A 14,759-nucleotide genomic window follows, 5' to 3' on the forward strand; every position below is an offset into this window, starting at 1 on the left:
AGGCATTGTAAGTCATAACATATCATATGAAATGGGTGATGGACATTCACAGATGAATACATACCATACAAGTTGTAACATATCATACGAAAATGAGTGTCTCGAATTTTTGTTCAGAATCATACGAAATGCTCTGAGAACCATTTTCACCACCCAAGGGTTCTACATGGAACCAAAAAGGGTTCTCCTATAGGGAAAAAACAAATTAAGAGTGTACTGTAGGCATATTGCAATGCATTTTATTGGTGCAGTGTATTTCAGAGAGGTTGTCTAAATATGTAACTCCTGTCAAGGCTCAGGAGAAGACCCAGAGGCAGACAGTTTTGAAGTAACAAAAGTTTATTACAAAAACAGGGGGGCAGGCAAACGACAGGTCAAGGGCAGGCACAGGTCAGTAATCCAGAGCAGAGCCCGAAAGGTACAGAACGGCATGCTCAGGGCAGGCAGGGGTCAGTAATCCAGGGTGGTGTGACAATGCATGGAACAGCAGGCAGTCTCAGGGTCATGGCAGGCAGAATGGCAAACTCGGGAAAACTAGACAGGAACTAAAGAAAGACAGAATCATGGGAAAAATGCTGGTAGGCTTGACGAAAAAAAATTAACTGGCAACAGACAAACAGAGAACACATATATAAATACACTGGGGATAATGGGGAAGATGGGCGACACCTGGAGGAGGGTGGAGACAAGCACAATGACAGGTGAAACAGATCAGGGTGTGACAACTCCAGCGTCTTAACAGATTAGACACCTGAACTCCACATTGATTATGGATACAAACATCCCCTTGGAGATGTCTAGTGGCAGAGCCTTCCGGGCAATTCCACACCAGCAGGAGCGGGAAATATTTTTGGTATCTCAGATTGTTCTGGCAATTCTCACATAGAAACTTAATTCGGATGAGTGATGTTTTAAATGCTTTTTACATCTATTTCACAAACCATTTTTAAGAAAATCATGATGAAAGTGGACATTTTTAAGCTCTTTTTAGACATGCATGTACATGCCTCCTGTAAGACCCTATGATCTGTGAACCGTTCATGATACAAACAACATCTTGGTGGTATTATACTCCACATAGTGTGCTCCAAATAAAATATGGAGTATGTATTGACACTGAAATAAAAATCTTCAAATTCATTATTTCAACATAAAAAATATGAAAAGCTCAAAACTACTCTTTTTGATTTTGTCCATTTTAAGACATATTGTTTGTAACAATATACTCTATAAATACATAACATTTACAGAGTGGGCTCTCCGCTAATTCTGAAGGTATGATACATTTTATAAGCACCACCAACATTGTGAATCGGAAACTCCCTTTGCTCGTGACTTGCCGAATGTGCAATCCTAAAGGAGGGTTGTGATCGGTTAATGTCCTATAATGTAAATGTATATGTATAAAATGGGTCATATCATTAAAAGTACCAGAGCCCACTCTGAAAATGTACATGTTTGAAGATTATATTGTTCCAAACAATATGTCTACAAATAAGCTAAATAAATGAAGGTTGTTTGAGATATTAATATTAATGTGTTTAATGTTGAACAAATTAATGTGAAAATGTATCTTTCAGAATCTAGACATACTCCATATTTGAGAAAAGACAAAAAGGAGAATAATGACACCAAAATGTTGTCCCTATCATGCATGGTTCACAGATCATAGGGTGTTACAAGAGGTATGTACAGGTCTAAAAAGGCCCTAAGATTGACAATTTCATAAAGATTTTTTTTTAAATTAAAAAGCATTCTTCCTCCCAATGACGTTTATATGTGAGAATTGCCAGAACAATCTGAGATACTGAAAATATTTTCTGCTCCCTTTGGCGTGGAATCACCCTTCCAGTTAGGATTAAGGGATTCATACTAAAAATAACCCCCATGGCTATAGTGTTGCTCGGTGTTGTCTAACACAGTGAAAGTATGATGTCGCCAGCTACCTCAAGCTTGCAGTCCATACAAGGTGCATTATGATTGATGCTCCCTGATGATGGCTGTATGTTCTAATATGGACACTGTATGTAATGTCGGAAAAGGGCGGGTTTTTGCCTTCAATTTCCATTATCCTCCAACCGTGGCTGAATATCCCCTATCCATCCTGTTGGCATGGACTGGTGTTTTGTCAAATCGTGTATCCATCCATAAGGGATCATAACACGGGGGGATCATGTCCTCAGTGAGGACACATTGCGCCGTAACATCAATTTAAGAGAAAGCACATGATGGATCCCTCTCATAGGTACGGGTCGGGGGAGGGGTCACAAATAATTAACAGGAAGTGGTTTTGAGTGAAAGCGCTCTTGTGAGGGACCAACGCTGTCCCAGGGTGCATCTGAGAGCCCTTCCTTTGTTTGCAGCCGAGGTGGGGGAGGACTGGGAGAAGGGGGGGGAGGAAGTGGAAGAGAGGAGAAGAGAGGGGGAAGCCCCATCTGTCACAGAGCTGGTTGGGTCAGTACTTTTGTTGTTCAGGAGTGATGAGATAGATAGATGTGTGTGTGGTGTGTGTGTGTGTGTGTGTGTGTGTGTGTGTGTGTGTGTGTGTGTGAGGAGATAGATGGTAGTCAACATCATGAATTAGGGACCAACCACTGGTTTAATCAAGCCAAGTGACCCAGTGTGATACACACAAATGCATCAGGGCCTCCTCCACAAACATGTGCATGCATATACACGCGAGAGCACACTCACACACACACACACACACACACACACACACACACACACACACACACACACACACACACAAAAACAGGTAGTGAAAATATGTATTACATATATATATATATTATATATATATATATATATATATATATATATATATATATATATATATAATTTTATTTTTTATACTTTTAAAAAAAAATTAAAATTATTTTATTGGTGGCATCATTATTTCCATAGGATCTCTTCAAAAAAGTTTTCCACCAAACATTTCAACTCACCAGCGACATAAGAAAGAACGGAGAAGGTCCTAACGCAGAGGTAGAGAGAGATGAGAGAGGGAAGAGAGGAAGTGCCAGTGAAGGTATGAGAAGGTTGACCTAGGAAATATGTTACTGTTGGTGGGGAGGAGGAGGGGGAGAGGGTGGGACATAGGGACCCAACCTGTACAGATGTTCAGACTGACATCAAAGTACTGAAGCAGCTCTGAAGTAGTCTCTGAGGAGGAGCAACTGACAGGGAGCCAGAGGTAGGCTACAGTAGCTACAGAGTGTAGTTAATACACCTAATCAGAAAGCCACTTGTTTTATTGGGGTAAAGGCAAAACGAGATTAGGATAAGGTTCGTCACCAATTGTCTTTGCTGGTCACTATTCTATTATATAGTTGGTTTGTCAATGTTAATCAATTTTGTGAATATTTACAAACATGCTTGGAAAATACTAGGAGGCTAATGCGCCGATTCACCATAATGCTATCCTGTCACTTCGACCTGAATTAAATGAAGGGATTCCTTTATCTGGCCTGGGTTACACCGGTTGAAGGAGTTTAAACCGGTTGAATGTGCATTCGTTTTGTAAGCGGGCTGCCTCCCGGCATGAGCCAGGTGCAACGCTCTGGCCGACCGCGAAGTCTGCTCAAAACAAAAGTGGTGTGATGAGGATTCTGTGTTTTTCTATAAACGCTTTATCTGCCTTCCCAGTGAAAAATAGTTAGACATTTCTACCATTTATTTTATAGAAAAAGATGGTGTATGTGTCTGGATGATGTACAACGCTCCCTTGTACATAACATGACCGAGCAGCGCAAACACAGATTATTGTTTGAGTTGAGGAGAGCGCTCCTCGCTCCCCGCTTTCGCCCGGATAAACCCGGGCCAGAGTAATAGAACTCCCTCAATAACCACTAGCCCCTGCGTTGCGCGCTGTGCGCATGCGTAGTCCTACAGCTCCGACGTTGGCGTCAGTCAGCACTAAAATGCTATCCGGTTAGATTTCCCCGTCAACGGGTTGTGCCAAAACTGTGCTCACTGCGCCTTGCTTCCTCTCCACAGCACGAACACGGACGAAAAGAACGCCATGTTATCCAGATTTAAAGACGCTACATTTCAGCAGTGAAAAAGAGGAGGGAGAGACGGAGGAGAGTGAACTAACAACATAGGCTAGAAAGGGACTCGGAGAAGAGAGAATCCCACCGACCATCTGCGTGAGGCGAGAGAGAGGAGGAGGAGGCCAAAGGGAGAGCAGCAGCAGACTGCGCTTTGGAATAACCTACGGTGTCCGTTGATTTGAAAGGAGAATTTTGAATTGTATTTATTATTCTGCGAGACGTTTTACTAAATTCCCACAAAATGTCATCTTCTGGCAAAGACAACAGCGCACACTATATGAACTATGTGGGACCTTATCGTTTGGAAAAGACCCTCGGCAAAGGACAGACAGGTTAGTCCTTGTTAGTCTTGTCTAGCCGTGGATGATGTGTAGCCTATCGTTCCCGGTTGCTGGCTGTCAATGAAAGCACTGGTTGTCTTTTATGGGTTATGCTGACATGGGCTAGGACATATGGGCTACTCTGTAGGTTATTGTGGGTTGGATGGATTTGTTTTAGGTTGCATCACAGACGTGCGGGCTGGTTGCTTCTAGTTCCCACTGATTGCTTTTGACTCATTGCATCAATCGGGGTTGAGAGCTTTCAGTCAGTGGGACTGTGCATTTCAATGTCTGTTGTGGATTATCCTTAAAATTCTACTTTCTAATAAAAGGGAATACACTGGTCCGCCCTATAGCCTAGTCAGCTGGCTACGGTTGGGCTACATGTAGTTCACACGGCTTACGTGTGATTATTGAAATATAATAATGTCCCTTTAATCCTCATTGCCAGACAACGGGTAAGTGGTCCCAATGTTGCATGTTGTGGGTCTGTTACCTTGCAGAGTGTCGCTGTCTTCCAACATGCACACATTTGTCGGTTACAATGCTGTTTTGGGGAAGTCTGCGCTGATCTTTGCAAAATAAGATAGGGCAAGCTACTGCACTACACAAGCCTACTTCTCTGTCAGTCCCTGCAATGACAAGCACTAGCACCTATCCGTGCAATTGCTGCTGCAATTTCGATTTTTTTTAAATCCCAAACTACACGCATGTGGTGAATTTGGTTTTTATTAACGAAAGATTGACGTAGTCTAGTGATTTCCTGATACCCTATTTGTATCTGGCTAAAGCCGTTTTGAATAAAATAAATAGACTATGTGGGAGGCACAGCATCCCCAAAACGACTAGGCAATGATGTGGTTACCACTGTCATGTGGGTACCACTGTCATAGGCTATAGGCTACGTTTTTGAATGATCAAAAGATCCATAGCCTATAGGCTATAGGCTACAAAGTGCATGCTCAGAGAAGCACAAAGCAAAGTTATAATTCTAAAATGGCTGCTGGGATGGTGTAAATAAAACAAGGCTGCATTACACACTGCAATGGATATTCCAACCTTGAGCTCTTGCTGATCAAAACAATTTGTTTGTGCTGTCTAACCTATGCTGTGCTGTTTAAGCCTACAGTGGCAGTTCAGGAGGAGAGTCAAATAATTATTTTCGAAAATAATTTTGGATTAGTTCTAGCCCCAAAAAATGCATTATCTTGCATGCGGACTAGTTTATTGCCTATGTACTGTTTAGTTTGAGAAGGAGAGGTGGAAGATGAGCAAGAGGACCGGAGGGCAACTTTTTTTTAGCTTGCTACTACTATAATTGATTTGAATAAAAACAATATGTTTGTTGGCCATGTTGCATTTATCAGAGTTATTGACCTCACAATAAGCCAGATTCGAGTCACTTACACTGTGGTGCTGAAACCTGAAGCAGCAGTCACGGCAAAATCAATTGGAAATGGACAGCTCAGGGTGCTGAAAGTAGGCAAATTCGAGTAGGCATAATACATTTAAACCATCTTAATTTTAATTAGACTACTAACAACAAGAGAGCTTTGTGTTTGAGCCTCTTTCTTCCTATTCAAGAAATAAGAGGTAGACCTTCCTGTTTCACAGACAAAATTACGCTGTAGGCTGCTATATACAGGACCAGTCAAAAGTTTGGACACACCTACTCATTCAAGGGTTTTTCTTTATTTGGACTATTTTCTACATTGTAAAATAATAGTGAATACATAAAACTAGGAAATAACAGATATGGAATCATGTAGTAACCAAAAAAGTGTGAAACAAATCAAAATATATTTTATATTTAAGATTCTTCAAAGTAAGCCAGATTACTGAATTGATGACAGCTTTGCACACTCTTGGCATTCTCTCAACCAGCTTCATGCGGTAGTCAACTGGAACGTATTTTAATTAACAGGTGTGCCTTGTTGAAAGTTCATTTGTGGAATTTCTTTCCTTCTTAATGCATTTCAGCCAATCAGTTGTGTTGTGACAAGGTACGGGTGGTATACAAAAGATTTGGTAAAAGACCAAGTCCATATTATGGCAAGAACCGCTCAAATAAGCAAAGAGAAATGACAGTCCATCATTACTTTAAGACACGAAGGTCAGTCAATCTGGAAAATTTCAATAACTTTGAGTGTTTCTTCAAGTGCAGTCGCAAAAATCATCAAGAGCTATGATGAAACTGACTCTCATGAGGATCGCCACAGGAAAGGAAGACCCAGAGTTACCTCTGCTGCAGAGGATAAGTTCATTAGAGTTACCAGCAAGCGTTCAAGTAACAGACACATCTCAACATCAACTGCTCAGAGGAGACTGCGTGAATCAGGCCTTCATGTTCGAATTGCTGAAAATAAATCACTACTAAAGGACACCATAATAAGAAGAGACTTGCTTGGGCCAAAAAACACGAGCAATGGACATTAGACCGGTGGAAATCTGTCCTTTGGTCTGATGAGTCCAAATGTGAGATTTTAGGTTCCAACCACTGTGTCTTTGTGAGACGCGGAGTAGGTGAACGGATGATCTCCGCAAGTGTGGTTCCCACCGTGAAGCATGGAGGAGGAGGTGTGATGGTGTGGGGGTGCTTTGCTGGTGACATGGTCTATGATTTATTTAGAATTCAAGGCACACTTAACCAGCATGACTACCACAGCATTCTGCAGTGATACGCCATCCCATCTGGTTTGCGCTTAGTGGGACTATCATTTGTTTTTCAACAGGACAATGACCCAAGGGCTATTTGACCAAGAAGGAGAGTGATGGAGTGCTGCATCAGATGACCTGGCCTCCACAATCACCCGACCTCAACCCAAATGAGATGGTTTGGGATGAGTTGGACTGCAGAATGAAGGAAAAGCAGTGCTCAGCATATGTGGGAACTCCTTCAAGACTGTTGGAAAAGTAGTCCAGGTGAAGCTGGTTGAGAGAATGCCAGGAGTGTGCAAAGCTGTCATCAAGGCAAAGGGGGGCTACTTTGAAGAATCAAAAATCTACACTTTTGGTTATGGCATGATTCTGCATGATTCCACATGTTTTATTTCAGAGTTTTGATGTCAGTATAATTCTACAATGTAGAAAATAGTAAAAATAAAGAAAAACCCTTGAATGAGTAGGTGTGTCCAAATTTTAAATGGTACTGTAAATAGATTTGGCGGTAAATCCCTCCACCCACCATGCACTCTTTAAATAGCCTACCTCAGTGTCAGCGAAGGGCTGTTAAGTTAAAACCAGGACTCGAATTGAGGGGGTATGAGAGGGTACGCCATAGGCCTACCTAGTGTTGAAACTGTTACCAGTTTCACGATAAACCACGGTAAAATTCCCAGCAATTAGTATTACTGTTTCAAATTTTAATTAGCATTAAAACCGTGTTTGATTACCACGGTTTGAAAAACTCCCAGTAAATGCTGTCCAGCATCAACCAAAGTTAGCAAAACGTCTGACACAGGCGCATCATGCAACATGGGTTTTGTTTTGTGTGAAAACATGGTGGAAGGCAGTGACAGTGCTCGGGAGATTTTTCAGCCTTCTAAGAGGACCAAATCTGAAGTGTGGTCGTATTTTGGGTTTTACAAGAGTGCTGAGGGAAACTTAATCGAAGATGGTCACCCTGTCTGCAGAACATGCAAAAAAATTGCTTCGAAAGGGGGCAACACTTCAAATCTCTCGAGTCATCTTCGTGACCACCACTTCATCGTGAATGCAAGGTAAGTTCACTTTTAGCTCAATGATTGATGTGGGGACTTCGGACTGGGGGAAAATGTCATGGTTTGTCTGTCTAACTTGCTAATAGCTCGTCAATAATGTAAACTGAAGCTTTCAGTGTTACCTACTCTTGTAAAAACACTACACGTTGTTCTGCTGCTGTATGCGTCGTGTGTCTGCAGACTCTATTCGCCCATTGCACACGATAACACGTTATGTAGTTTAGTCACCCAACCAACATATTTTGTTCATTTAAAATCCGGCAGACGTCGACTTGGTTGTAAAAGTGTTCCAACGGGAGAAACACTATAGACTCCTATATACAAGACTCCTGTATTTATGTTAATTGTTGGGCTCATTGCAATTACTATCACTGTCTTCTTAAGACTCATTTGAATTTATGTAAATTGTGCATGGGGTCATTGCATATACTCAAATGCAACACAGAAGATAGACTGTTTGTGTGTGTGCGTGTAAGTGAATAATAATGATTATAATGTAACAACACCAATAATAATAATACATTAATAATGCTATTCCCTTGTTTACAGAGTGGGCGTGCAGCAGGTAAACCCAGTGATGCTACCGGTCGCTCCTCAACTTCAGTTGTGACACAGACTCTCGATCAAGCATTTAAAAGGCAGGCTGCTTATGCACCCACATCAAAAAATGCTCTGGACTTCACTGCAGCCCTTTCATATTACATTGCAAAGGACATGATGCCATTTCAAATTCTTGAGAGGCCTGGCTTTCTGAGGCTGATGAATGTTGCCGTGCCTCACAACAAAGTGAGTGCTGCTAATTGTATTTGTTGTTTGTTTATTTGATTTGCTTACTTAAGGTTGTGTTCATTAAAACCTGCACAAGGGAAATTTTTACTTCTCATGGCCACATGGTGCCATCTTTAATGTTAATGTTATTATTTTAATGTTTATGCACACAAAAAGTGCATAGTGCTGCTAATTTTATTTGTTGTTTGTTGGATTTCAATATAAAACTTGGTGAAATTATTTCAGTGTGTGTATCAGTACTTTTTTAAACATTTCCAGCACATTTTAACAACACCGCGATAATACTGTGTCACGTCCTGACCATAGAAAGATTTTATTTTCTATGGTAGAGTAGGTCAGGGTGTGACTGGGGGGTTAATCTAGTTTATATTTTCTGTGTGGGGTTCTAGTTTAGTTTTTCTATGTTTGGGTGATTTGTATGATTCCCAATTAGAGGCAGCTGGTAATCGTTGTCTCTAATTGGGGATCATACTTAAGTAGCATGTTTTCCACCTGTGGGTTATGGGATATTGTGTTTTGAGTAAGTGTATGTAGCACCTCTGTAGTCACGTCTCAGCCATATCTCAGACTGGCCACTAAAAAGAAAAGATTAAGATGGGCAAAAGAACTCAAGACGCTAGACAGAGGAAGATTGGAAAAAAAGTATTATGGACAGATGAATCTAAACTTGTGTTTGGATCACATTCGTGAGATGCAGAAAAAATAAAAAGATGCTGGAGGAGTGCTTGACGCCATCTGTCAAGCATGGTGGAGGCAATGTGATTGTCTGGGGGTGCTTTGGTGGTGGTAAAGTGGGAGATTTGTATAGGGTTAAGGGGATATTGAAGAAGGAAGGCTATCACTCCATTTTGCAACACCATGCCATACCCTGTGGACGGCACTTAATTGGAGCCAATTTCCTCCGACAACAGGTCAATGACCTAAAGCACAGCTCCAAACTATGCAAGAACTATTTAGGAAAGAAGCAGTCAGCTGGTATTCTGTCTAAAATTACCGGATCTCAACCCTATTGAGCTGTTGTGGGAGCAGCTTGACCGTATGGTACGTAAGAAGTGCCCATCAAGCCAATCCAACTTGTGGGAGGCGCTTCAGGAAGCATGGGGTGAAATCTCTTCAACAAATTACCTCAACAAATTGACAACTAGAATGCCAAAGGTCTGCAAGGCTGTAATTGCTGTAAATGGAGGATTCTTTGACGAAAGCAAAGTTTAAAGGACACAATTATTATTTCAATTAAAAATCATTATTTATAACCTTGTCAACATCTTGACTATATTTCCTATTAATTTTGCAACTCATTTCATGTATGTTTTCATGGAAAACAAGGACATTTCTAAGTGACCCCAAAGAATTCCACATTTTTGTTAAAATGGCGCCGGAGCAGAAGGCAGACATTTTACACGCCCCCAACCGATTGTGTTTTTTGTTCGTTTATCTGCGTAGTTTGTAACTTATTCTTTTACTATTTTTGTACATAATGTTGCCGCTACCGTCTCTTGTGACCGAAAATAACTTCTAGACATAATCAAGACAAAGGAGATGATTGTGGACTGCAGGAAAAAGAGGACCGAGCATGCCCACATTCTCATCGATGGGGCTGAGCGTGGAGCAGGTTGAGAGCTTCAAGTTCCTTGGTGTCCACGTCACCAACAGACTAACATGGTCCAGGCACACCATGACAGTCGTGAAGGGGGCACGACAAAACCTATTCCCCCTCAGGAGTCTGAAAAGATTTGGCATGGGTCCTCAGATCCTCAAAAGGTTCCACAGCTGCACCATTGAGAGCATCCTGACTGGTTGCATCACTGCCTGGTATGGCAACTGCTCGTTCTCCGACCGCAAGGCACTACAGAGGGTAGTGCGAACAGCCCAGTACATCACTGGGGCCAAGCTTCCTGCCATCCAGGACCTCTATACCAGGCGGTGTCAGAGGAAGGCCCTGAAAATTGTCAAAGACTCCAGCCACCCTAGTCATAGACTGTTCTCTCTGCTACCGCACAGCAAGCGGTACCGGAGCACCAAGTCTAGGTCCAAGAGGCTTCTAAACAGCTTCTACCTCCAAGCCATAAGACTCCTGAACATCTAGTCAAATGGCTACCCAGACTATTCACATTGCCCCCCCCCCCCCCGCCCTCTCCACACCACTGCCACTTTCTGTTGTCATCTATGCATAGTCACTTTAATTAAATCTACCTACATGTACATACTACCTCAACTAACCGGTGCCACCGCACATTGACTCAGTGCCGGCACCCCCTCTGTATATATTCTTATTTTTTACTGCTCCTCTCTAATTACTTGTTACTTTTATCTCTCATTCTTATCCATATTTTTGGGAACTGTACTGCCGGTTAGGGGCTCGTAAGTAAGCATTTCACTGTAAGGCCTACCCCTGTTGTATTCAGCGCATGTGACAAATACAATTTGTCACGGTTGTGTGTATTTTACTGAGAGGTCCGATTTTCTCCATTTAATCCGTATTAATAACGATCACTCCCTAATTATTCCCATTTTTGTCTTGGCTGCTTAATGTCGCAAATGTTTTTTTATACGGACTTCTGGTTGTCGTTCATATGCATCCTTTGCAATAGGAGCCTTGTCACGTTCTGTTCATTCAGTAACTAGTTCAAATCTACCTCAACCACTTCCAGGGCTGTATAGAGGTGAGGGTGACATGGCCTGCCTGTGTTGAACTGCGTTCATCAATATAGAACTCAAGCATTCGGGTGTACATTCATACAGTAGCCTACTGTAACACACACACACACACACACACACACACACACACACACACACACACACACACACACACACACACACACTTTAATTCTCACTCCAAAGTCACTGCTGTTTACAGTACTATGGACGAGGGAGAGGGACACAGTCCTATATGACCATGCAAGTTAGCGAGGTCAAACAGCAGTTGGTACCCGTACTCTGGTCTCATTACTATATTTATGTGAAGGCTTTACATTGATATGCAATGGGTTACATAGTAAGTAGAGAACTATGCTAATGACTTACTGTGTAACCCTACTAGTCATTTTCCACATTACTGGAGGGAACAAAACAACTCCGGGAACCTAGTTCATAATCCCTGGAATCATTGGCATGTATTAGCATTGGCTCTTGCACTGCATTGCATTTGATTGGTCATGGAGAGCTGCTAGTGGCATTACATCATTCCATTCCCATATGAACGTATCCATTCGGGTCACCTTCTGTACCTGTGTCCTTGTATACCATAGGTTCTCATAGGTGCTCAGGGTGACAGGTTGCCTAGCGGTTAGAGCGTTGGGCCAGTAACCAAAAGGTTGCCGGTTTGAATACCTGAGCGAGGTGAAAAATCTGTCGAATTGCCCTTGAGCATGGCTCCAGGGGCACCGTACTACTACGGCTGACCCAGTCAAATAACACAAGCTTCCCCTATCCAGTGTATGTGACAATAAAACGGGTAGCTTTTTTTTTTATCCGCTACAACCACCTCCACCCCTTCTCATCTAGTCCTCTCTCCCCACCACAATGCTCTCTGGCCTGGGTAAGCGACGTCCCAGCTTCCCTTAGCAGTCCAACATCTCCAGTCTCCGCTAGCGACCCCACCCCTCTCAGCCATTCTGTTCTTCCCACCACCCGGTTCTTTGGGTAAAAGGCATGCCACGTGCCGTCTGTTCGACAATGTCCCCTCCAGGGCTCCAGTGTCCACTCCAACTATGACTCCGCGTACTGAAGTGAATCTAAAGTGGAGCTGGGCCGCAAGCAGGAACACTGCTGAACGACTCTCTGTGTGTGTGTGTGTGTGTGTGTGTGTGTGTGTGTGTGTGTGTGTGTGTGTGTGTGTGTGTGTGAGTGAGTGTGCGCACGTCTTCACACGAGACGTGACAGAAAGAGAGAGCGCGTGTGTGTATATTTAGACCATTGATAATGTGTGTTATTATTTCTGGCTGTCCTTCGTATGCATCCTTTGCACTTGGAGCCCTGTTTCTTATTTCTTATTTTGTGTGCGCGTGTGTGTGTGTGTGCGTGCGCGTTGTGCTGGCTCTAGCGCGACTGTGAGGCTGACTGAGGTTGTTGATGGCTGTTATTATGAATAGACTTCCCATGTGCTGCGTCTGCAGAGAGAGAACAGAGAAGCCCATATGTCGTCACAGGGGGAGAGACGTGTGTTTGTGCGTGCTTGTGTGTGTGTGTTTGTATGCGTGCATGCGTGCGTATCACACACAGAGCTTATGTGGAACCCCAAGGGGCCAGGATTTAAACAGGAAGCCTTCTAGCCTAATTCAATTTTCTACCTCAAATGAGAAACCCAGCACCTCTCCTACCCTCCTATAAGATTACAATGATTGATATTGAGATCATCTAGGGGCCTATATTATTGTTCAACATGCACACAATGCTTTCTTAAAAGTAAGGACTCAATCCATGGTTGTAATGCTTTCAAATATAAATCAATGGTAAACAATAAAATCTTTGTTTATTGTTGTGCTCCTAAATTAGTGTTCGGCAACATTGAATGGTTAAAATGAATGGCAGGTTTTGGAATGGGATTGCTGGGTGATTTTTCTACAGGGGCCAACCTGGAGGCGTTCTGCCAAGAAGAGCTGTCTTGCTGGGCAGACTCAGAACAATCTGTGTGTTTTCATCTGTAAGAGTTGGAGCCCCTTTTAACGCAGGCTTTCCAGCCTCATATTTGGTCCTCATTTGCTAAGTGTCCAGCAGTGTGTGTGTGTGTGTGTCTGTGTGTGTGTGTGTGTGTGTCTGTGCGTGTGCGTGTGTGTGCGTGTGTGTGTCTGTGTGTGTGTGTGTGTGTGTGTTGTGTGTGTGCGTGTGTGTCGGGCAGCAGCAGTGGGAATGGTTGTCATGGTTTCATCTCTCTTCTGACAATGGCCATGCTTTCCATCCTGGAGATCACAGCGAGACCGCAGCCGCCAAGCTTTTTATATCCTCCTCTCCTCCCCTCTCCTTCTCTCCCACCCACCCTTACCCCCTCTCTCTTGCCTTTGCTTGCCATTGCTCCCCTCTCCCACACTCTATCACTACCCCGTCTCTCCCTTCATCTCTTCTCTCACTCTCCTGTAGCCTCTCTCTCCTTTCTCGTCTCTTCCACACTCTAACTCTCTTCTCGCCATGGCCTACTTCCGTACTCCCCTCCCCTCTTTCCTCTCTAGCCTCTACAGTGTTTCCCTCAGAAGCGAAGTGATCTCTGGCGGATGTATTGACCATCTCCAGTTGTGTCGTGGGAAGTAACAAGGAAGCATTGGCTTCTCCTGTATATAAGGGTATCATGAAGTGTTGGTTTGGGAGTGAGCATATATGTATCCCTTTCTGTGGATCACTCTGTGCTCATAAGACAGACTGTAATTTACCCATGGATGCGCCTAAAGACTGAAGGGTCCCAGAGGAGGAGAGGGAGGGGGAGAGAGGGGATCCTCTGCCCACATGGAGGTGTTTGGGTTGCCTGAGATACAGCTTCATTATCAGCCGGCTGCAGAGGTGTGTGCCGTCCCCTGCTCTCGGTGTGTGTGTGCGCGCATTACGAAAGGAACTGCATTTCGGAATCATATTTATTTCTACCAGTGTACTGGAAATAGTGCGGTGATTGGTCAAACATGCAAGCCCTCGCATAATATGCAGGGAATTGTTGATTTTGCAAAAAAAATCCGCAATCGCGGAATCCTGGAGGGACTGCCTTTTGGCAAAGACAGGGTTAATAATATAAATGATTGGTTTTGTACTTCTCTCTCAGTCAAGTGGGCTGGTTTCCACGGTAACCTGGGGAATGCTCTCCCTCTCCTTGTTGGTTGGCTGGATGGTTGAATATACTGTATATGTTTCTCTCTCTCTCTCTCTCTCTCTCTCTCTCTCTCTCTCTCTCTCTC

The 14,759-nt window shown here is 43.2% G+C and overlaps 1 protein-coding gene across 2 annotated transcripts in view; it reads left to right on the forward strand.

Moving 5' to 3' along the window:
* The first annotated feature begins 3,902 nt into the window (after window positions 1-3,902).
* Window positions 3,903-14,759, forward strand: part of brsk2b (BR serine/threonine kinase 2b) — a 199,601-nt gene continuing 188,744 nt past the window's right edge. For both annotated transcript variants that reach the window (XM_082969348.1, XM_082969349.1), the window contains exon 1: window positions 3,903-4,387. In XM_082969348.1, coding sequence (XP_082825474.1) covers window positions 4,297-4,387 — 91 coding nt within the window. In that variant the 5' untranslated portion in view covers window positions 3,903-4,296. The remainder of the gene's footprint in view (window positions 4,388-14,759) is intronic.

This window comes from Salmo salar, chromosome 26 (genome assembly GCF_965601325.2).
Source record: "Salmo salar chromosome 26, fSalSal1, whole genome shotgun sequence".
NCBI classification, from domain to species: Eukaryota; Metazoa; Chordata; class Actinopteri; order Salmoniformes; family Salmonidae; genus Salmo; species Salmo salar.